This window comes from Malaclemys terrapin, chromosome 2 (assembly GCF_027887155.1).
Source record: "Malaclemys terrapin pileata isolate rMalTer1 chromosome 2, rMalTer1.hap1, whole genome shotgun sequence".
NCBI lineage: Eukaryota > Metazoa > Chordata > Testudines > Emydidae > Malaclemys > Malaclemys terrapin.
In genome coordinates this window covers 229,374,128-229,396,363 of record NC_071506.1, presented here as the reverse complement: position 1 = coordinate 229,396,363, position 22,236 = coordinate 229,374,128, and the positions used below count along the sequence as shown (strand labels likewise).

The window sequence follows — 22,236 nt, the reverse complement described above, 5'->3', positions numbered from 1 at the left end:
ATGCTGAACTTGATGTCATACATGATGCTGCCAGCAGCAGTGAGCGACCTGGCCCCAGCTAGCCCCACCTCTTCCCATCACTGCTCTGCCTCCGCCCCCATTCCAACTCTTCCCCTAACCCCCCGCCTCTTTCCAGCTTCCACCCCTTCACCAAGCAACGCTGGGAGCCGGCGGGGCAGAACAGGTTGGGGCCGGGTCGCTCGCTGCTGCCAACGCCAGGCCCCCCGCTAGCCCCGAGGCCACCCTGGATCCCATGTCCCCCTGAAGCGTGGGGCCCCCCAAAGTGTGGGGCCTAGGGCGGTTGACCTGGTCCGTCCTATGGACTGGACGGCTCTGTTTGGAGCCGTTCTGGGCACCACCAAAAATTACACAAACCTGGCGCCCATGATTGATAGTTGTGATTTTTTTTCATGTTAAATTTTGTTGAGTAGAATGGGTGCAATATCCTAACTGATGCTATGTTTTGTGTCCCTTTTGAGACGTGTAAAGAATTTACAAAAAAACTGTTTCTCTTATTTTGACTCTGGTATCATTAAGTATATTCAAAAATGTGTTGCATTCATTCAGAGAATTGCTTTGTGTGTTTCTTCTACGTAGTGATCTCAAATCAAAGAATTTTACAAACACTGTGCAGTTGAGTTGATAGGTACTAACATCACAAATGGAATTTTGCAGTTGTGTTATACCAACACGTGTATTGCACAACAAATATTTCGGACTCAATTTTTATGGGTAATGTCTCTTTTTTTTAAAAAAGGGAAGCGGGGGAGAGGAGACAAGTCAATGGAAAATAAATCCATCTGCTCCAAGATGGATTGAAACTAACAGAACTCACTTCTTGTGGACTTGCTAACCCTATGCCTCAAATCCTTTAAAGCATTTAAACATGTGCAGAACTTTGCTCACATAAGTACTTTGCAGGATCAGGATAAATACCCAGCCCCATATGTAAAGAATTAGTGCTTTAACTACTTCATCTGCCTTGAGTGTGTGCTTACACTCTCAGCTTCAGTGCTTATGTTTTGCTTTTAAGCAGTGCAGTACCTGAAAATAGACGTACATTGGACTTCCATAGACATATTTACCATTTATAGAATTAAAAGAGTTAAATTTCATTCTCATGCTTACTTTTTTTCTTTTAGAGCCATATTGGTTGGCGCAAAGAAGCAAAGCGATTACTTCTTGTGATGACAGATCAGACCTCTCATCTGGCCCTTGATAGTAAATTGGCCGGGATAGTAATTCCCAATGATGGAAATTGCCATCTGAAAGATAATGTGTACATCAAAGCTACAAGTATGGTAAGGTATATGTCATACTTTCTTACCTTTGGGAAGCCAATGCATTGTCAAATTTAAAAATCAAGATTTTAAATTGACACTAAACTGATGCGTCTACTTAAATTAGTAAAACATTAATATTTGCCTTAGTAAGCAGGATGTAGAACCAAGAACAAATGTGATGGAAGTAAAATTATTGACACCCTTTCTATCGGATGTAAAATATTTCAGTAATCCATTTTGGTGGGGTCAGCAGTGTTCTGCAAAGCACAATATAATAAGGTATTTTTAGGAGGTAAGTTACTATCTGATAGATCTCCTGCATCTGTTGTATAGAATGTAAAAAGGAAGGAGGGAAATCATCATTTTGTTGCATTACTCTGCACGAGACTATGCTATCAATTTGCAGGAGTCTTGCATTATATGGTAGAGACTCGTTCTAGTAAATCAAACAGTGATGATAGTGCTTTCAGGTCAGAGAGGATGCTTTGTGGCATTGAAGGGAGTAGAGGATAGGGCCTTGTAGAAATCAGGCAGGGAAGATGATGTATAATAGTAAGAAACTAATTCAATCTTGGCACACTAAAAGGAGTCTTGTGCCAGAGGGGTTTAAAGAGTTAGCACAGTTTTAGATACATCTGAATTCCACACGGCATGACTTACTGGTTTATATATTTGTGCAAAAAATGCATCAAATACACTGGCATGCAATGATAACCTGTTTATATTCAGCAGGCTTGTTTTAGCTTTCAAAAGTCTTCTTCAATAATGTATGAAAGATTCTATAGTTTTGGAAAGCAATTTTTCTCAGATTTGTAGGGTTTAGTGAAATTGCTTAATCTTAATTCAGTTGGGAGAATAGGAATCACTGCCTAACTGATACATTACCATAAATAAGCAGATACCGGAAATATGAAATGACAGGTGGATCTTTGGTTTGTGCAGTGCTATTGCAACACAGCATCGTCCATGAGACAAACATTGCCAACAGGCAACTTTTCTGCCTCCAGGAGCTCACACTGTAAGACACACATTTAGCTGTAGTGTAAGATGGCAGTAGTCCCCACTAACTCAGTAGGAATTCCATCTATGTATGCCAAGGCTAACTTTGATCCCAAAAGCCCAGTGTACACAGGAATGGCACAATAGAGCTAACAGTGTGAATGTACAAAAGCAGTAGAATACCTTCCAGAACAGTGTGTGACATTGAAGCTGAAATGCTTCTCGGAACAAGTGGGTGTTTAGAAGCTTGGCAGACTGACTGGAAGGCTGTTTGGATTTCAGATTATCTAATGTTCTTTCATTAATTTACTCCTTCTGTCACCTTTTGTATTTCCCCTCGCTTATCAGGCTTGTTTATTCCCCTTCAACTAGCCTGTTTGGTTTCAGTATTGTTATACTGCTCCAATTATGTAAACAACTATTCCATTTAATCTGTTTCATGAAAGTAATCCCCAGGAATCCCTTCATCAGAACGAAAGACTATATACTTGTGAGCTATAGTATCTTTTCAGTTCCACCGGTGTGTGACCCCTTTTACTTCAGAGGAGTTGCACTACTATAACAGAGGAGAATTTGTCTCTGTATATTAAACAATTGCTTTAAATATTGAACTTTTCTCTGGTGCCAAAGACTCTTCTGATGTTCTAGATAGTCTATCTGTTACAAAGCAAGTCCATTATTTTCTGTGTTGAGAATTTAGCTGAAATACTGAATACTTCAGTTTTCAACTGGAAACTGTCACCAGTAGAATACAAAACAAAAAATGAGCTACTCTATTAAGACAGGTTGGCTGCTGATTGCAGAAAGGGTTTTAAATGCTCTTTCTGAACTAAAGGCTTTTGGAGTCATACTCCTCTGTGCATGGATACTTCCAAATGGGGTCAAACCTCGCCCTGAGTTTTTTGTGGTGGAGTTTTTGTGGAATAGGCAGTAGGTTTAGCCTCCCAAAGCAAGTCATCAATGGATTTCCCACAGTGAGGCATGTTTTGATATAACTGCTCTGCTGACCCTCTTTCCAGTTTTGCCATTGGCTGATGCATGCAGACATGTGGGAAGTTGTGTAGCAGTAGACATGGGAAAGAGTTTCTCTACACTGTGGATCTTTCACAATATCAGACTTTTTGGAATAGATGTGATTCAGCAGCATAACGCTTATTCATGCAGGGCTGCTGTGCAGTTTCCTACACAAATCGCTGCTGTGTTTTTCTCTGTAGCTTTTCTCCATACAGAGTACATGACATGTCCAGTGGTCCCTGCCAGCCTGATCTTAGAGATGGAAAAGATCTAATACAGCGGTTCTCAAACTGTGGGTGAGGACTCTGTTTTAATGGGGTCGTCAGGGCTGGCGTTAGACTTGCTGGGGCCCAGGGCTGAAGCTGAAGCCCGAACCTCACCACTCGGGGCCAAAACTGAAGCCCAAGGGCTTCATCACTGGTCAGTGAGATCCCTGGGCAGTGAGGCCCAGGTTACAGGCCCCCCACCTGGGGCTAAAGCCCTTGGGCTTCAGATTTGCCCCACCCCCCTCCACCGAAACACACCCGGAGCAGTGGGGCTCAGGCTTTGGCTTTCGTCTCCCCCGCCCCTGCCTGGGGTGGCGGGGCTCAAGAGATCTCAGGCTTCGGTCGCCTCTCCTGGGGTCATGTAGTAATTTTTGTTGTCAGAAGGGGGTTGCGGTGCAATGAAGTTTGAAAACCGCTAATCTAGTAGATCATTAGGTCCTCATTTGTGCACTACAGGCTGCTTCCCTGCCCTTTTAATAAATCAAATTAGTTGTGGCTTCTTCTAAGCATGACCAGAAAGGTGTTGGGAGAGATAGGGATTGATGCTGTTTATTGCTTATAGAACACCTGGACAGACTGATTAGTTAGGTGATTCTGGTTTTCTAATTACTATAGGAATAGGATTTTCAAGTCTTGTCTACCCTGTTTTTGATGGGGGGGTTCCTTTTATTCTGCTTTAATTAAGGGACTGGAGGGACTCACTTTTTAATAAGATATTTAAAAATCTGGGGGGAAAAGTCCTCCTCCTCACCATTGATTAAGTTTTACTTTCTTGATACCTTTGATAATCCTACTTAGCCTGTAGTCACCTAGAGACCCTTCCAAGAAAAACAGACACAGACCTGACTTTCTAATAAAACAAGCAAAAACAAAAATAAAACTTTTCTGCTTTGGCGTAGAAAGAAGGCATGTCTGTTTTTCCTCTTTAAAAATACATCCTACAAAAGAAAAAGCCCTCACACCTATTTGTGTTTGGTTTTATTTTTCTCCTTTATAGATCACTTTCCAACAATATTTTTACAAAGTGGAAGAACCATTTGCCATTAGGCTATATTCCTACTAGCCTCTAGAAATCAGCTAGGGAATAATAGAAGAGAGTGTAATTGGTGTGTTTGTGTTTTCACTTAGCTGTGGAATTAAGAGGATTCCACTGTATTTACATACAAATACTTCCCTTTAAGACAGAAATTGTTTCCAGTTTTTTCCTTTGTTTCTTTGTGGCTTTTAAAGGTCGCCAAGAAAGCATGAGTGATGGGAGGAAAGAAGACTCTCCTTTTTTAATTAGAAATGTCCTTGGTTCACTCCCTCCCCTGAAATATTTAATATCTCTGATCATTATCTTCTAAACTCAAGAAAACAGTAGGTTGGAGTAGGGAAAGAGCAATGATGTAACTAAAACTAAACAGGCTATCTAAAAGGGGAGTACATTTTCCTGGCTAGCAGAGAGAAAAGATAAGATAAAATACATAAAACATAGTAAGATTCTTACAGGAAGCAGAATGGAGTCGATGACTAATCCTGTTGCCAGCTGTGCCTTGTTATGATATTGTAATATGTTTGTAATATAATAGAAAATTTGGTCTCTCTGGAATTTTCAGATCACTTTTTTTACTTTGGCCTTATTTTTTTAAAATAAGAAATAGGTTTTCAAAGTCATCTATAAGTCTAATGATATTTTAATACATGACATAACAAATTTGGACATTACAATGAGTTAACATGAAAATATAGGTAACCTGTAGTTGCACTTATAAATTAACTAGCTGAGGCATAGACTTGGGACCCAATCCTACAAACTGTTACTTGCATAAGACTTCAGTGAGCCCCATCTAAGTAAGAGTTTGTGTCTTCAGGCCTAGAAGCCCACTCCTGCTCCCACAGAACTCGTTAAGAGCTTTTGCCATTGATATCAGACTTGCCGCTGGCTGACCTTGCTTGAATGTTTGTTCCTGCATTTTGACTACTGGGCTGGGCCTCACAAACTCAGAAATAGAGCTGAGTGAATAATTGATTTTTGAGTTCAGTGGTCAAACTAAAAAAAATTAGTTTATTTCGAACCACAGTAGATTTTTATTTATTCCTCTCCCACCCCCCACCCACCCCCCGGAAAAAATCAGTTTTAGTTCAAAACTGTTTTGATCCTTTCAAAATTGCTTTCCTCATTTTTTTTATTCAGCCCAAATTGAATTCAACCCAAATTCATAAACTGCATTTCACCAGCTGAACTAAGCCTTGTCTACCCTAGAGCATTTTGGTGTCGCAACTCTATAAAAAGCACCTTGCATCCACTCTCACAATTCCTCCTTTGGTAAATGGGCTTTCAGTCTGCTGTTGTGACAGCACTTGTTCTGAGTAAAGCTGAGCACTGTTTCACCCATCGTGTTTTGCTGCTGTGCCAATATAAACAGGAGCTGTTGCAGCTGCAATCGTACAGTTGGTCTTCCCATTGATATCCCATAGTGATCATAATAAATGACATCTCTACAACTTCCTCCCCTTCCCCCCATTCATACAGGCCAATCGTGCTGTTTGGGTGGTCCTGTCTTATAAAAGCACAGAGACCTATTATAAGTAGATTTTATTTCAGTTTTCTCATTAGTTTTTTCTACAATAGTCTATACAGTAGGAGTTTTGTGGAAATGCCACATGGGCTACCAAAATAACTTTTATTCCAAAGTTTGCTACAAATATTGCAAAAAAGTCACTTTCCATTGTTAGATCTGATTTCCTTGCTGGACTTAAGAGTTTGATCCAGCCAGTGTGTGTCTGCCTTATTTTGGCCTTATTTTTTTAAAATAAGAAATAGGTTTTCTTGAGTGGTGGGCCCCCCCAGGGATTGTGCTAAATTAGTCTGGGGTGTGTGGGAGTGATGTGAATAGGAAGAAAGCAATGGTAGGGATGGGTCTATAACTCCTGTTATCTTACTCCAACAATGATGGGTAAGGTGCATGCTCCTGTGGTTGAATTATGAGCTTCCTCCCTTCCCGCCTTGACACAAGTGAAAGCAGCCGCATACTGGCACTAGCACAGCTATTCTCTGCTTCCATGGCCACCTAATTTGTCAATAACAGGCATATGCAGCCTGCCTTTATAGAAACACCACCAAATGCCCCAACCTCTATGTCCTTACCACTTTCATCATCTTGAGTAGCATGTTGTCTTCTGGTGAACAAGGGAATGTAGAAGCTTGGTGCAAACAGAAGAAGGGAAAAAAACAATGAAAAAGAAGCTGAAAAATTAGATGAGATAGATGGGTAGTGGCAGGAGAAAACAGGCACAGAAAAATACAAGAAAGGTGTGGGGGAGGAAGGTTAATAGGCAACAACTGTGGTACCAGGGCCTGGCATCGGTGGATCAGGGCCCATAAAGCAATACAATGGAAGATGATGTCTCTATCAAAAGGTTGGGAAGCATTGAACGAAATCCTGATTAATTCCTACTTTCCCAGGAATCATATGTGTTTAATTTATTTTTTGTTAAGTATTCAAAGTTTGGAATAACTCCCATGTATGTTTATTTTACTGCTCAGAGACCACAGAATGTGATTTAAATGGGTTTAGTCTACCAAAACTGAAGTCTTTTTTATAATTTATTTTATTTTTCAGGAGCATCCATCGCTTGGGCAACTTTCTGAAAAACTGATAGACAACAACATCAATGTTATCTTTGCAGTTCAAGGAAACCAGTTTCACTGGTATAAGGTGTGATAAAAGTCATAATTGCAATTGATTTCTTTTTAAAAGTGCAATTTTAAGATTCTGATTGTGAATAAATTATTGCATTTTTCATAGGATCTTTTGCCTCTGTTGCCTGGTACTGTCGCAAGACAAATAGAATCGCAAGCAGCTAATCTCAATGATTTAGTGGTAGAAGCCTATCAGGTATGTTTCCCATGAAGATTATGTAATTTTTTTTTCTTGTTTGTGCAGTTTTCCTACATATAATAAACTACAGCCTAAAGCTGAGATTTTCAAAGGTGCCTAGGGAAGTTAGGTGCCAAACTCCTATTGAAAGTCAGTAGGAGTTGGGTACCTGGCTCCTTTGAAATTCCTAGCATGAGGTCCATATCTGGTGAACATTGTAAGTGACCTAATCCTCTGATGGTTAAGATGAGTTCTCAGTTTATTGGTGCCTTCATTGCTCCTAACTGTCCCAGGGGATCTTTTGCACTGGTTGCCATGCTATTTCCTAGGAAGTGGTTTGTGGGTTTAGGTGCATTTTCTGTGTCTCCACCTTCCTTAACTGTTTTCTGTCACTTCTGCCTTCTCTAATTTTTTTCCTTTTTGGTCTCTCTTTATTTCTCCCTCTTAGTTTTATATTCTGTCTCTGTTCTCTCCTTTATCCTCTTCCTTTTTACCCATTTTGTTTTCCCATACATATGCTTTCTTTGTTAGCTGTTTTCCGCAAAACCGATATTACATAAAGGCTCAGAAATGTAATACAAAACTATAGACATTGCATCCATGATATGGCTGTATATTGCAACATTTTTTAACTTGTAGGAGTTGGGAGTGTCTTATTTACTGATGTCCACTTGTGATATAGTCTTAAAGTAGGTTTTGCCGTACCAGGAAAACTGTGTTAAAATTGGACTTGCAAGGAGATCTCAGAGCATTTGCCATCTTTTGTGTAAGAAAAAAGTTTTACAAACCATTGTCTTTTGAGGTTTGAGGATTGTCAAGGCATACCAAATAAGTCACTAAAGTATATCAGTGCACATTTAGCTTGCAGTGCTGTTAAAGACAGGCACTATGAAATAGCCAAAGACAGACAAAATAGGGGGAGTTGAATTGATACAAATCAGTTTATTTCAATGAATTTAATCTGTGTGTTATGTCTTCTCTCATAACGTTAACTTTGAAAGTTGATTTCCAGAAAACTTCCAAGGTTTGTGCTAAGCATCATTTGGTTAAGGCCACTGTCCTCTTTAGCATTCCATAGTATCAATGGATTATTTCTTGCTATGCAGTTTCTGACCAGTAACATGGCACATTTTTGTTAGTCATCAAATATCCTACCCCAATTTCTATAAGATACCCCTGGACAGATACGCAGTGAGAAGAAATGAAAATTTCACAATGCAATCTTTTTATTTCATTGAAGATTCTTTGGGACTTTCCTGCTCCATCCACCCACTCTCTCGTCCTGTTTTTTACTTCTCTAATATCCATTATTTCTCTTCTTCCTTCCTTCCTCTCTTCCTTATGGATTTGGTACTTTCCGTTTTTAACATGGTTCTAGCATGTGTGCTACACAAATACATTGGGAACTGGCCTTGGATGTTTTGCCTTCCTGAAAGTAAATGTTTTAATATAAGAAAATAAATGTTAATGTTAGATAGTGGGCCTTTGGCACTTGTGTTCTAAGCAGGGAAATCTGTCGGCTTATTTATGGAAAACACTGCCTGAATTTCCTTGGCTAAAAAACCATAGATGAGTCACTAATTTTCAGAGGTCACAAAACATGTTTTCAGATTCGTGTAATTGATCTTCCTTTTATAACAGTGAAAATATCCAATTAAACAAATATTTAAAACCCACTAAAAAGGGGAAATTATACATACCACTTTTGTATAGATAGTAGTAGCTTTTATCAATCAGTTTTAATAAATCTGTAATAAGCCAAATACAAGCAATATTCCCTCTAAGATGAACAGTCAGACTCATTGCACAGTAGAGCAATTTTTGATGATGTTGGGTTTTTGTTTCATATGACGGTAGCACTCAAATGCCCCAGTCAGGATTGGCTAGTTGCCTCTTCATACCATCTGTGGTGAATAAATCAGTTAGTCTAATCCAGTAGCTTTTAGAATAACCTGAGGCTTGTCCTGAGAAAATTCTTCCTAAATAAATGCAAAATGTTAGAAGCGGAAATTGTCAAGCTAATTTGGAACCTTTCTTGCTAGATAACAATAGATGCATACTTTCTCTTTTATTTAAAGTGTGCTGTTAAGACAGCATTGTCGCTACAATAACCAGTTTTTGTTACACACAGTCATTAGAATAGGTTTTTCAATGGTCATAAATACACAGTCACAAAACTATGTAAAAACTGCAGGAAACTTGAATGTGGATACCCTAATCTTCTTCAAGTGCTTCCTCATGTCTATTCCAATATAGTTGCATGCACGTCATGTGCACCATCACTCGAAGTTTTTCCCCTAGTTGTATCCGTCCAGTCGATTCTGGTACCCCCTGGAGTGGCGCCTTCATGGTGTAGTATATAGACACCTGCCGACCCTTCACCTCCTCAGTTCCTTCTTTCCATCCATGACAGTTGCCGGAATGCTCTCGTTCTCTTGCTCTTTATGCAAATACTCCTTACTGGTTCTCTGTAAAATAGAGTGTAAATAGTTCAATTAGTCGGTAGTTAGCAAATAGTTAGATAAGATAGAGTATTTGTAAGCTCCTGCGCCACTGCACCTACCGCCACGGGTCCTGGGACATGCCTTGGTCTCAGAGATTCAAGTAGTGTGCAACGTGCCACAAGCCCATGCCGGTAAGCAACCCGCATGATAGCTGCCTGGGAGAGAGCCACGTTCAGGATAAATGCCGAATCTGTAACAACTTTAAGCCCTGGACTAAGAAGAAGAGAGATAATAGACTAAAATTTCTCTTAATGGAGGCAGCACTTCGCCCTTAATCAAAACCCAACCCAGCTCCGAGCACTTCCTCTGTCAGAAGTGCCCTGGCCTCATTTACAGAGACTTAGCAAGACCCAGGATCCCTGGCACTGGTTATGCAGCACCAACACACTTCCCCGGCTGCCAAGAAGTCAACCCTGGCTGGTTAGGACTGCTCTCCATCACCAGTGCAGAAGTAAAGGACAAAGAAGTCGGACCGGGAACAATCCCCTCTGAGAAAAGTGAGTGAGAGGCCTTCTGTCCCTTCCAGCGTCTTCTCTGAGCCGAGGCCCGTCAGGGGCAGCCCCGATACTGTAGGAACCTGTCCCACAGAGGCAAATGCTTGTCTTGGGCAAGCCAACAATGATGGTGAGACATCGCCTGGCATCTCTCATCCTCTAGGGGCTCCACTCCTCGCTGATTGCAGCCCCGGTGCTGGTCACAGTCCCGGCGCCGGTCGTGACCCTGGCACTGCTCCCCATTGAGGTGCTGATCGCGTTCCTGGAGCAAATGACCATTGAGGCACCGCTCCTCAACGCGGTTTCACTGCATGGCAGTGATGGGTACGGCACCGTCATGATCACTTAGGAGCGGGTCCTCAGGCTCCAAAATTGCTGGCAGGGTCTTATACCTCACGATAGAGCAGACATCAGGTGGACCTTGGGCATCCTGTGCCAGTGACCCAGGGGTTGGTCCAGCCGACATGGGGACCAGCCCTCATGAGGTCCAGAAAACAATTCAGGACCTGCTGTTTGAGGGAAATTTCCTCTTTTCAGATTAGATCTTCATAATCTGAAGGATTCCAAGATGACTCTGAAGTGGTTAGGACTTCACACACCGGCCCTGGCTCATAAACATTATAAGCCCCAACCTAAGAGTCGATGCTAACAGCCTCATCAACAGCAGAGGCAGGACTTCGGTCGGCGGAGGAACAAGGGCTTTAGGAGGAGGCATACACCTCATGCCCCTTCAACATCCACGTCTGTGCCCTCAAAACAACCAGCGGGGTCTATGCAGTCCTTTTGAGGGTGAGCCCGAGGATGGCACACCAGACCAAAGCCTGGATATTACCTCTATGTTTGTGGACCATTTGTCCCATTTTTACTGTGCCTGGATCAACATCACTTCAGACCACTGGGTGCTCTGCAGGATAGAAGTGGAGTTAATTTCTTCCCCTCCTTCCCCTCCTCCCTCCCTGTCCCTCTTCAGGGACCCTGAGAATTCTGGCCCAGAAAGTACAGTCGCTCCTAAGGGTGGGAGCCGTGGAAGTGATTCCTGTGGAGTTAAGAGGCAAAGGGTTTTACTCACACTACTTCCTGATCCCGAAGATCAACAGGGATCTCAGACCCATCCTAGACAAGTTCATGAAGAAGTTGAAGTTCTGTATGGTTTTCCTGGCTTCTAATCTCCCTTCCCTAAGATCCAGGGGACTGGTTTGCTGCCCTGTCAGCAGCTCCACAAGTATTCATGACGTGCATGGCAGTGGTGGTGGCCTTTCTCAGGAGGCAAGGAGTGCACGTCTACCCTTACCTGGACAACTAGCTGATCAAAGGTTGGTCGAGAGATGTGGTGGAAGAGCATATGAACCTCGTACAGTCCACTTTCAGGAACCTGGGGCTCCTGATAAACGAGCACACGTCGACTTTCTCTTCTATTCAAAGGATAGAATTCATAGGAGCGGTTCTTGATTCAAACCAGGCCAGAGCCTCCTTGCCGGAGAACTGGTTCAGGGCCATCCAAGAGATCATAAACAGCCTGAAATCCTTTACCATCACCTGAGGCTCCTGGGACATATGGCCTCTTGTACCTACATGGTGCAGCATGCGCAGCTGAGACTGCGGCTTCTCCAAGCCTGGCTGGCATCGGGTGACCAGGCCATCACCCATTGTACAAGGTGATCACTCTTCCCTCAGCAGGAATGCTCACTCTCCAGTGGTGGCTGGACTGAGACACAGTGTGTGCCGGTATCTCCTTTACAAGGCCCACCCATTTGATGTTGCTGGTCACTGACAATTCGGACGTGGGATGGGGAGCTCACTTGGGGCTCCTCAGTACTCAGGGCCTCTGGATGCCAGAGGAATTAGCCCTACATATCAGTGTCAGGGAATTAAGAGTGGTGCACCTAGCCTGTCAGGCATTCTGTCACAACCTACATGGCAAATGCATGTCACAACCATAATGTTTTATATAAATAAACAGGAGGGGGGGCTCGCTCCTCTCCTCTGTGCCAGGAAGTGCTGAGGCTATGGGAGTACTGCACAGTCCACTCCATTTCCCTGGAAGCCTCCTATCTACCAGGCACTCAGAACAGGCTGGCAGAACAGGTTGACAGATCCTTCACCAATCATCATGAGTGGTCCATCTGACCAGACATCTTGAATGCAGTTTTCCAGAGGTTGGGGTTTCCCCAGGTGGAACTGTTTGCAACCAGATTTAACAGGAAATGCCCCCAGCTGTACCTGGGGCACAGCTCAGGCTCGCTCTCAAATACCTTTCTCGTTCCCTGGAGAGGAAGGTTTCTCTACTCCTTTCCTCTCACGCTTATCCATAGGGTGTTACTCAAGGTAAGGCGGGACAAGGTGCACATAATCCTTATAGCACAGGCATGCCAGTCAGGCTTCCGGTGTTCCCGGACTTGATCACCCAGGAGCACAGATGTATGCTCCACCCAAACCTAGAGTCCCTACACTTGTTGGCCTGGAAGCTCCATGGCTGAGTGAGACAGAAAAGGACTGCTCGGCACTGGTGCGAGCTGTCCTTATGGTTATCGGAAAGCAGTCAACTAGAGCGGCCTATTTGGCTACGTGGAAGAGGTTTATGCTGTGGTCACCGCAGAGAAAGATCCTACCTTTGGAGGCCCCACTGCCCGTTATCCTGGACTACCTGCTGTACTTGAAGAAAGAAGGTCTTGAGGTATCATCCATCAGGGTTCACTTAGTTGCAATCTTGGCCCCAGCAGTGAATGGACAGTCGGTATTTTCAAACCCGATCTGTGCTCAATACTTGAAGGTATTAGAGCGTTTGTATCCACAGGGGTGCCAACCCCTGCCTCCTTGGGACCTCATCTTGGTACTGTCAAGACTGATAGGGCCACCGTTTGAGCCAATGACAACATGCCCCTTGCTCTACTTGTCCTGTAAGACAGTCTTCATGGTAGCCATTATTTTGGCCAAAAGAGTCGCAGAAATCCGGGCCCTCACCTCTGAACCACTGTATACAGTTCTCTTCAAAAACAAGGTCCAACTTCGACCACATCCATCCTTCCTTCCGAAAGTGGTCTCTTATTTTCACAGTATCCAGGACATTTTTCTTCTGGTATTCTATCCCAAGCCTCATGCTAATAGGCAAGAGCAGAGGCTATGGTCTTTGGACGTTAGATGTGCACCTTTTTACATAGAAAAGGACCAAGCCGTTCCAGAAGACCACTCAGCTTTTTGTCGCTATCGCAGAGAGGATAAAGGGGAATCCTGTCTCATCACAGATAATCTCTTCTTGGATCACATCCTGCATCCGCATGTGCTACGACCTAGCTTAAGTGTAACCTCCGTGCTTGCCAGCACACTCCACAAGATTGCAAGATCACACTCTTCAGCGGCATTTGTGGCTTGAGTCCTGATCCTGGCTATCTGCAGGATGGTGACCTGATCTTCTATCCACACATTCACCTCGCACTATGCCATCACTCAACAGGTCAGAAATTCTGCAGCTTTTGGTACAGCGCTCCTCCAGTCTGTGTCTCAGCGAAACTCCGATTCCACTACTTAACTGATTGCTTGGGAATCACCTATATTGGAATGGACATGAGCAAGCTATCAAAGAAGAAAAAACGGTTACTAACCTTTCTGTAACTGTTCTTCGAGATGTGTTGCTCATGACCATTCCGCAACCTGCCCACCTACCCCTCTGTTGGAGTTGCTGGCAAGAAGAAACTGAGGAGGCGGCAAGGCGGCAGATGAATATATACCGCGCCATGAAGGCACCGCTCCAAGGGGCACCATAGTCAACCTGACGGATACCACTAAGGAAAAAACTTCTGACGATGGTGCACCCTACACGCGGGCACCTATATTGTAATGGACATGAGCAATACATCTTGAAGAACAATAGTTACAGAAAGGTTAGTAACTGTGTTTTCTTTTTCAGGATTACTAGCTAACTGGTTGTATGTATTTGGAATATAATTGGCTCTTTATATGGAAAAGAATGCTTTAATTCATTCCTTTATTCAAACAGACTGACTAGATTTATTCATTTCAGTTAAATCCACTCAGTCAAGCATGCTCATGTTTTAGACGCTAATGTATATTATATGTTGAAATGCAATGTAACTAAAAATTGTTTTTCCTTACAGAAACTAATCTCTGAAGTGAAAATTCAGGTGGATAACCAGATCCAAAATCTACACTTTAATATAACTGCAATCTGTCCTGATGGAAGTAGAAAAACAGGCATGGAAGGATGCAAAAATGTGGCCTATAATGAAGAAGTATGTTGAGTTTCTCAGTCGCAAAGGGATTGAGCTATTTATTATATTTTTCTTAGTTGTATGGTATCTTCTAGAGCTTTTTTAAGACTGAAAGTAGATTTCTGTGTTCTTGATCATCAACTCTCCACATTCTCCTTGGCATTATTTCTCCTGAACCTTATTTAAAATCAAAAGCTACTGTTTGTTCTCAGTGATCTCATGGAGATAAGGTTCAAAGCATTGTCAACCATCTAAATAATATTTATGAGGACCATTCCCCACAGCCCAGCACTGAATGTGCTCATGTTCTATATGAAAGGTCTCTTCAGCTGAAGAGCCTTACAGATATGCAAGGAGAAGAGAAGAGTCATTAGAGGCAGATTGACAGCTGCTTGGCCATGGCTTGGGGCATTTTTTTTCTGCTTCTTTGTTTAAAAAGTGTGTCTTCTACACATGCCCAGAGATCCTGGTAATTGGTATATTGTGTAAATCAGATTAAAGTGTCAATTTATGTCCATCTGGAGCATTATCCTCTAGTGGATGTAATTGGTTCTATTTGTGTGTGCATTTATATCTTTATTCTATTGCTTAAATTGGCAAAGTAATTTATTTAATTCATTAAGAAGAGGTCTATGTTTTTTGGAGTGTAAGTTCAAGGAGTTCTGTTCCTGTTACCAAGTTTATGTAGCTTAGCTAAAGTCACTCATGTCTTTGTATGTATGCAGTCACAAATCAGTGAATTTGCTGTGTGAAATTTAGAAATTACACCATGCTTTATACTTGTGTAGATTTTGTTTGCATGACTAGTTCCAGATGGGCTTGCTAGTTTTTTCCTTTAAGCTCAGCTACAATATTCCCACCTATGTTTGTCATAGGTAGTATCATTGTAATTAGTTCTGTTGTCCTTTTAATAAAAAAAAGCCATTTGATTGTAAAGGATAGCAAATGTGGTCCAAAACCAGCAGCAGCTGAAAATTAGCCTTCTTCAAGAGGTTAACTTCTTAACAGTAAATCTTCCTTTTAGTATTTGTTTACTTGGAGAATGCTTTTCCTTAACTCTCACATTCCTTTCATTGCACAATCCTCCTTTCTTTCTCCTCCTACCAAAACACAAAACTGTTCTATGCTTTGGAAGATTCTGTGACCTCTTCAGGGTATAAGCACTTCAGCTTGTCTTTCTAGTAAGGCTGGTCATAATGTTTGGTGGTATTCATACTGTGTCCTAAAAGCATGTTACTCCTTTAAATGTTGTACAGTGATGGCCCAGGATTTTAGGCTCATGCATCAAAAAAACACGGGAGAAAGACAATATACCATGTCCTGTTGCTTGGAGGCACAGCTTTTCTCTTTGTTATCCATGTACAAATCAGGTCTAAGGCTTTCTTCAGTCTGGTCCCAAGATAGAGGTAACTGCCAAACAAAGTCTGGCTTTCTCCAGGTGGGGGTCAGAGAGGTAGGGGGAGGGCGGAGAGAAGAAAAGGAGAAATAATAAGCAATTTTAATTTCTTGTACTTAGTCCAACTTCTTGTGTAATACAATAGTCAGTTTCTTATTTTCGGTATCTGGGATTTGATTTGGAAGTCTACAGACCTAGTTACCTCCTTTAGACTGGAGGAAACATTTCCTTCTTCCCTAATTTCCCCCCCCCCCCTTCTTTCTGTTTATATTCCTGCTCTGATGAATATAGATGGGAGATTTCCCTTTCCAATCAGCAAGCTGAGCAGCTTTTCAAAAGAGGCCCCTGTGCATGGTTGCCTTCACAGGCAGTACCCTACCAATGAAAAAGACAAACACCAAATGTAAAGGTTTTAATACTCGGTTGACCCAACCCATGGGAAAATATTTACTGCCTTCAAAGTTTCCAAAGGCCATGGGTTTTAGTTCATCAGTGGGCTGGCATATCAAAGAAGATGCGTATACCATGACAGACGGACCAGAAGAAAAAAGGACAGCTCTGCAGAAGTGATTTGCAGAACTACTACTGCCTTTAGCTCTCTACAGTTCTATGTTCTGGATCTGTCTGTCCTTCTCCTGCCCCTGTTAGAATCTGGATAGCCACCAAGTGCTCCCATAGCCCTCTCTGCACCACAGGGCAAGAGTTGGATGTGCCCTGGGCTCAGACTTCAGGCTGGTTCTTGTTGTTGTTTTTGTTACATTTGTATAAGATCCAGGGGGTTGGAGGGAGGTTTTTCCCACGCCTAACCATTTGAAAGTAGTGGGGATATATTGTTGAAGATTCCTTGGAGGATGGTCTACTCCATCATCCCCTCCAGCTGGCTTTTTTGTCCGGTGGAAGAAGGTTTGATGAGTCCCTGGTTTCTGTTTGCTTATAGCGGGAATGAGTTGGCAGCCAGAAAGATTTCACTCTGTGCAGTCCTTACTTTTTTCCTTGCTCATTTATAAGTCATGAAGGGAAGAACCTACCCATGCACTCATTAAGCTGCCAGCAACACACAGTGTTAAGGGTCCTAGTGATCTCATAGTTTGCATATTGGAAACTAAGTGTATGTAGTCCACAAGTAGCAGAGGTCATGCCTGGCCAATCCAAGGTATTCATGCAGAAGTCCTAAAAAACAGATCAGGTCTCCAAAGGAAACATACATGTGGTATAATTCCGATTGCATAGTGAACCTTCAAATATTTACTATTTGAACTTTGTTTTATTTGCTGAGCTAGTGTTGGTGAAATGCCAAAAAGTATAAGTGATGTTACAGGTTTAACAGCAATAGGCATGAATATGTTGTTCAAACAAATACTTTTATTTTTGTCTTAAAGTGACACAAAGGTTATCAATATGTTAACTCACTGATGTTAGGCTACTCCGAAAGGTTGATACAATTTATGCCAATACAAATGTAAACTCTTCATAGCAGGGACGTGTCTGTTGTACGGTGCAGAATTCCGATTCTGATCAAGGTTTCTAGGGGCTGTCATAATGTAAATAATAACAAGACAAGGAAATTTCTAACATCACTGTCAGAAGTTAGAAATAGAACAGCTACCTTTGCAAATTCTGTATTCCTTTGTTTAAATCTGCATTCTGCAGATCATTTTCAACATGAAATGTAGGCTGCTGTTGGTCTTGTACTATTGGGTTTCACTATGCTTGTTACTTTTGTCATTACTAAAATATGATGCATTCATCAATTGCTACTGTGTCTTCAGTCTTATTGCTTGGTAAGTATTACAAGTGGTATGATTTCTTGTTTAATTTATGATAGAATGTTGAAACAATTTACAGGAAATAATTACTACATTATAAATGCAGTATTTATTTTTTCTTAGGTGCTTTTTAATGTATCAGTTGCAATGAAAGGATGTGGTATAACTGAAGGAAGAAAATATGTGATAATCAAACCTATTGGTTTCAATGAAACCACCATAATTAATATATATAAAAACTGTGCCTGTCAGTGTGAGGACAGTGCAAGGCACAAAAGAATATGTGTCGATGAAACTTTTCTCGATGGTGAAAGGACCAATTGCGAAGACACTAACTGTAGTTCCAGTGAAGATACATTTCCTTTTGAGAGATGTAAGTTGCACCCGGACCAGCCCATCTGCAGTGGTCAAGGAGACTGCATAGGTGGAAGATGTCTCTGTCACAAAACCAGGCTGGGCAAAGTGTATGGCAAATACTGTGAAATGGATGACTTTTCTTGCCCGTATTACCATGGAAACCTGTGTGCTGGTAAGCTACCAAATTTAAGTGTGTTTTTGCTCAACCGTGTGTTTATATACAGTATGTAGTCTAACAATAATGAATATGGTTGTCAAACACTAAATGTTTCATTAAGTTAATTTATTTATTTTTAAAATCTGGTAGAGTGTCTGTAGCTCTGGAGACTGAAGTCCTCTCTTAACTACAGGTGGTCTCAAAATCTCCTAAACTTTTGAGATTGTTTGAGTCCAGGGTTTTGGTTCAGACAATCTCTAAATTCAAGAATTTCAAGACTAAACTCGTACATCTTTTTCCAGAGAGAGCTTATCCCTGATACCAGTATTGTTATTTCTGTAAAAGAAGAGAAGCAACTTCTACATATGAATCTGTGTGAACACCACCAAACTTTGGGAAATATCTTTCTGGATCTGGATCTGATTTTGTGTCTCAGGCTCATCTCTGGTTATTATGACATGAATTCCAAAGAAGATGCAAGTGCATAGCACAGTATAACTACAAGTCACCCCAAATTAATGCCATCAGACCTTAGGTTGATCTTTCGTATGCTAACAAACAGACTAAAGTAGCTCAAAACAACGAAGCAAAAAACAGGACAATGTGAGCAGAATGAAACCAAATGAGCTCTTGATTTGGTACTTGAGACCTTCATTCCATTCTTGGGGTGAAATTCTGTTCGCAAAGAAGTGTGAAAATGAAAATGTTGCCTGAGGCAGGAGTGTGACATGAATGCCAAAACACCATACAACAGAAGCAAAGATGCAGACTGTACCCAGTACCATTGTTATCTGTCAGCCAAAATTATTTTCTCTTTCTCAATGGAAGTAAAATTTAAATGTTTATTTTTTTTTTAATTTTAAAATAACTTAATATGTAAATATCTTTTTTGTAGTCCTCACTGTTCAATTAAATGCATCCATGTATTTAATTTCACTTCACTGTATAGTGCCCAACATGTGCATTGATGGTCAAACTTAGGTCACATTTACAGTAGTGCAAATTTAGAACTCCTCTGACTTCAGTAGAGTTATTCTGGTTTAACGCTACTGTCATTGTTGCAGTACCTGAGTAGGCTGCCCACACGGAGACCCTTTTCCAGTCCCTTGAGAGTGCATCCCTTTCAAGTGTCAGGCATCCACTTCTCTTTGGGGTGAGATCTTCCAATCCAGCCACTCTCTAGCTGAGTTTCTGGGTTACTTCCCCGGTTGCCAGCCGTGTTATTTAGCAGGTTCAGTTAGCTTAGCACCTGCAAGATCTTTTTCTCTGGGCGCCTATGACAGCCTACATTTGCAATAAAAACAACGAGGAGTCCTTGTGGCACCTTATTTGGGCATAAACTTTTGTGGCCTAGAACCCACTTCATCAGATGCATAGAGTGGAAAATACAGGAGCAGGTATATATACATGAAAAGATGTGAGTTGCCTTACCAAGTGTGAGGTCAGTCTAACGAGACAATTCAGTTGACAGCAGGATACCAAGGGAGGAAAATAACTTTTGAAGTGGTAATGAGTGGTCCATTTCAGACAGTTGACAGGAAGGTGTGAGTAACAGTAGGGGGAAATTAGTATTGGGGAAATTAGGTTTAGGTTTTGTAATGACCCAACTACTTCAAGTCTTTATTCATGCCTAATCTGATGATGTTCAGTTTGCAAATTAATTCCCGTTCTACAGTTTCACGTTGGAGTCTGTTTTTGAAGTTTTTTTGTTGAAGAATTGCCACTTTTAGTTGGTTATTGAGTGACCAGGGAGATTAAAGTGTTCTCCTACTGGTTTTTGAATGTTATGATTCCTGATGTCAGATTTGTGTCCCTTTATTTAGTTTATTCAAACCAAAGCATGTTTTATTTTTCCCAACAGGTACACTGTGTTTAGAGAAGTAGATTTAAAATAACTGACCTACACAAAAGTTCCCTTACCTAAGCTTAACATTTCTATCCAATGCTCGGGTTGGTCCGACTTGTTCCCCATCTCTGAGCTGGGAGAACCGCCTGTACTGCTTACAGCCTTCTTCACTGGAAACCTCACAGCCTGTCAGCTTTTTCCTGACACACCTAGGGCCACCTCTCCCAGCTGACCCCCTCTCTCTTCCCCCCCAAAAAAACTCCTTTTCCAGGGGTACCTTTGAAAGCATTCCTAGTCTTTTGATCTTTTAGGGTCTCTTTTGATCCCAGGCTTAGTCTTGGGAAGAGTAAAACATCCTAACCTGGATGGAGCCAGCCAGGCAAATTCTCCACTAGCTGGAGGCCCCATCTATTATATTAATTCCATGGAAGAAAACCAAGATACCTGAGAGAATGTCTTACCTGTGTCGTTGTTTTACCTTTCCTGTTCAGTTCTGTAACATCTTCTTTACAGCCTCCTTTGATATAGCTGTGTGCATTCAGTTAGACAGCAAAACAAAACAGAACAAGAAAACAGACTTATAATACATTCATAAAAATACATGTTCCCAGTTCATCACAGTAACTCTGAACATAACTTTGCTTAGATGAAGTAGAAATAATAGTGTGTGATCATTTAAATAATTACAGTATTGTAATGCATATGCACAAGGGGAGGGAGTTAAGGTTTACTTTTCACTTTGCCTGATTTTTGAATGCCTAACTTTGCAACTTTACTGTTTTCTTAACATATGCTTTATATATTAGAATATAATAATAAATGTCTATGGTCTTCTTTTCCCCCCCAGAAAATGCAAAGTTTAAAAGTATCTTTAGTCACATTTGGTGGGAGGTGGGGGAGGAATAGACACTACTATATGTCAAAAGTGAAACTATACAAGTGTCTACAACATGGAAAACACATGCCTGAACATATTTTTAGCTGCCTCAGGCTCCCACAGTTTCACATAGAAAACTCTAAAGGAGGTAAGGGCTTTTATATAGCCCTTGACTTCTTTAGAATGTATGCTTAAATTCCCATTGACTGAAGCAGAGCTCATTACATGTTGTTGTTGTTGTTGTTACTGTGGTTCTAAATTAGATACAGACCTCTTTCATTTAGAACACTAGGAGATGGTTGTTATAGTCCTGTCTTTAAAAACAAAAACAAACTACCATTCGTACATAATTTTTTTCAAACCTTTAGAGCTTGGCCAAATCAAACTATTTTTCACTAAAGCACTAAAATGAATTTTTCATCCCTAAAGACTATCTCCTTTCTAGATGTGCACTTTTTAATCCTATCTGCTTCAATGTGAGACCTGTTTAGAAAATTTCAGAATAACACTGTATGATGAGAACAGTGTAACTGTTTTTTTTTCAGATTTTCAAAAAAAAAAAAAAAAAGTTGGGTATATATCACGCTGGGGAAATTTCAGCCTGAACGATGAAAATTTCAGTAAGTTATGAGCCAAACAGGTGCTTAGGCTGACTTAGTTTTTCCATTCTAACTCATTCATTTCTGAGAGATCATAGAAAAAGGCATCTGAGACAAAAACACAGAACGCCATTTTGACCTCAAATGGCAATACAACCTAATAAATAATAGGATAGATCTTCCCCTTACCCTGAGCTGCATGGACAGCGACAGTTATGTTTCTCCATGTCAGTATATCGGCCATCTAAGTAAGCTGTCTGCACGGTTTGGAAACGGAGTACTGTAAAGGCCCTTCTCAGTGAGTTATTAAACAGACTGTCTAAATATCTGGCATACCCATGAGTCTTTTTAATAAGGGAAAACTAAGGTGACATTTGAAATAGAAACAACTGCCATATATAGTTGCTTATTAATATCTTTTATTCTCCACTTGAATAGGGATTTCACACTTCTAAATTTAACTCTAATCATTTCCGATTCTGAGAAATCTAGAGAATGCTAAGGATTTTGAATATGCTCTAGCCAAGACGCACACTTACTAAGGCAGATGGAGGTTTAACTGAACACTTATATACTCTCTGATGTTGCA

General features: G+C 41.3%; 1 protein-coding gene and 1 long non-coding RNA gene across 7 annotated transcripts in view; one reads left to right on the top strand and one right to left on the bottom strand.

Moving 5' to 3' along the window:
• The window catches only part of ITGB8 (integrin subunit beta 8), an 81,355-nt gene that overhangs the window by 43,609 nt on the left and 15,510 nt on the right, over positions 1-22,236 (top strand). For all 6 annotated transcript variants that reach the window (XR_008444029.1, XM_054020220.1, XM_054020219.1 and 3 more), the window contains exons 6-10: positions 1,143-1,301; positions 7,168-7,263; positions 7,354-7,443; positions 14,536-14,670; positions 17,935-18,340. Coding sequence is in view for 5 of the 6 variants with exons in the window: in XM_054020220.1 (XP_053876195.1) it covers positions 1,143-1,301; positions 7,168-7,263; positions 7,354-7,443; positions 14,536-14,670; positions 17,935-18,340 (886 nt within the window). In the remaining variant the exon portion in view is untranslated. The remainder of the gene's footprint in view (positions 1-1,142; positions 1,302-7,167; positions 7,264-7,353; positions 7,444-14,535; positions 14,671-17,934; positions 18,341-22,236) is intronic.
• LOC128832671 (uncharacterized) lies at positions 9,537-22,231 on the bottom strand. Its single transcript, XR_008444030.1, has 3 exons — positions 21,837-22,231; positions 20,633-20,699; positions 9,537-9,893 (listed from the first exon to the last, which is right to left on the bottom strand). It is a non-coding gene; the product is annotated as an uncharacterized LOC128832671 (long non-coding RNA).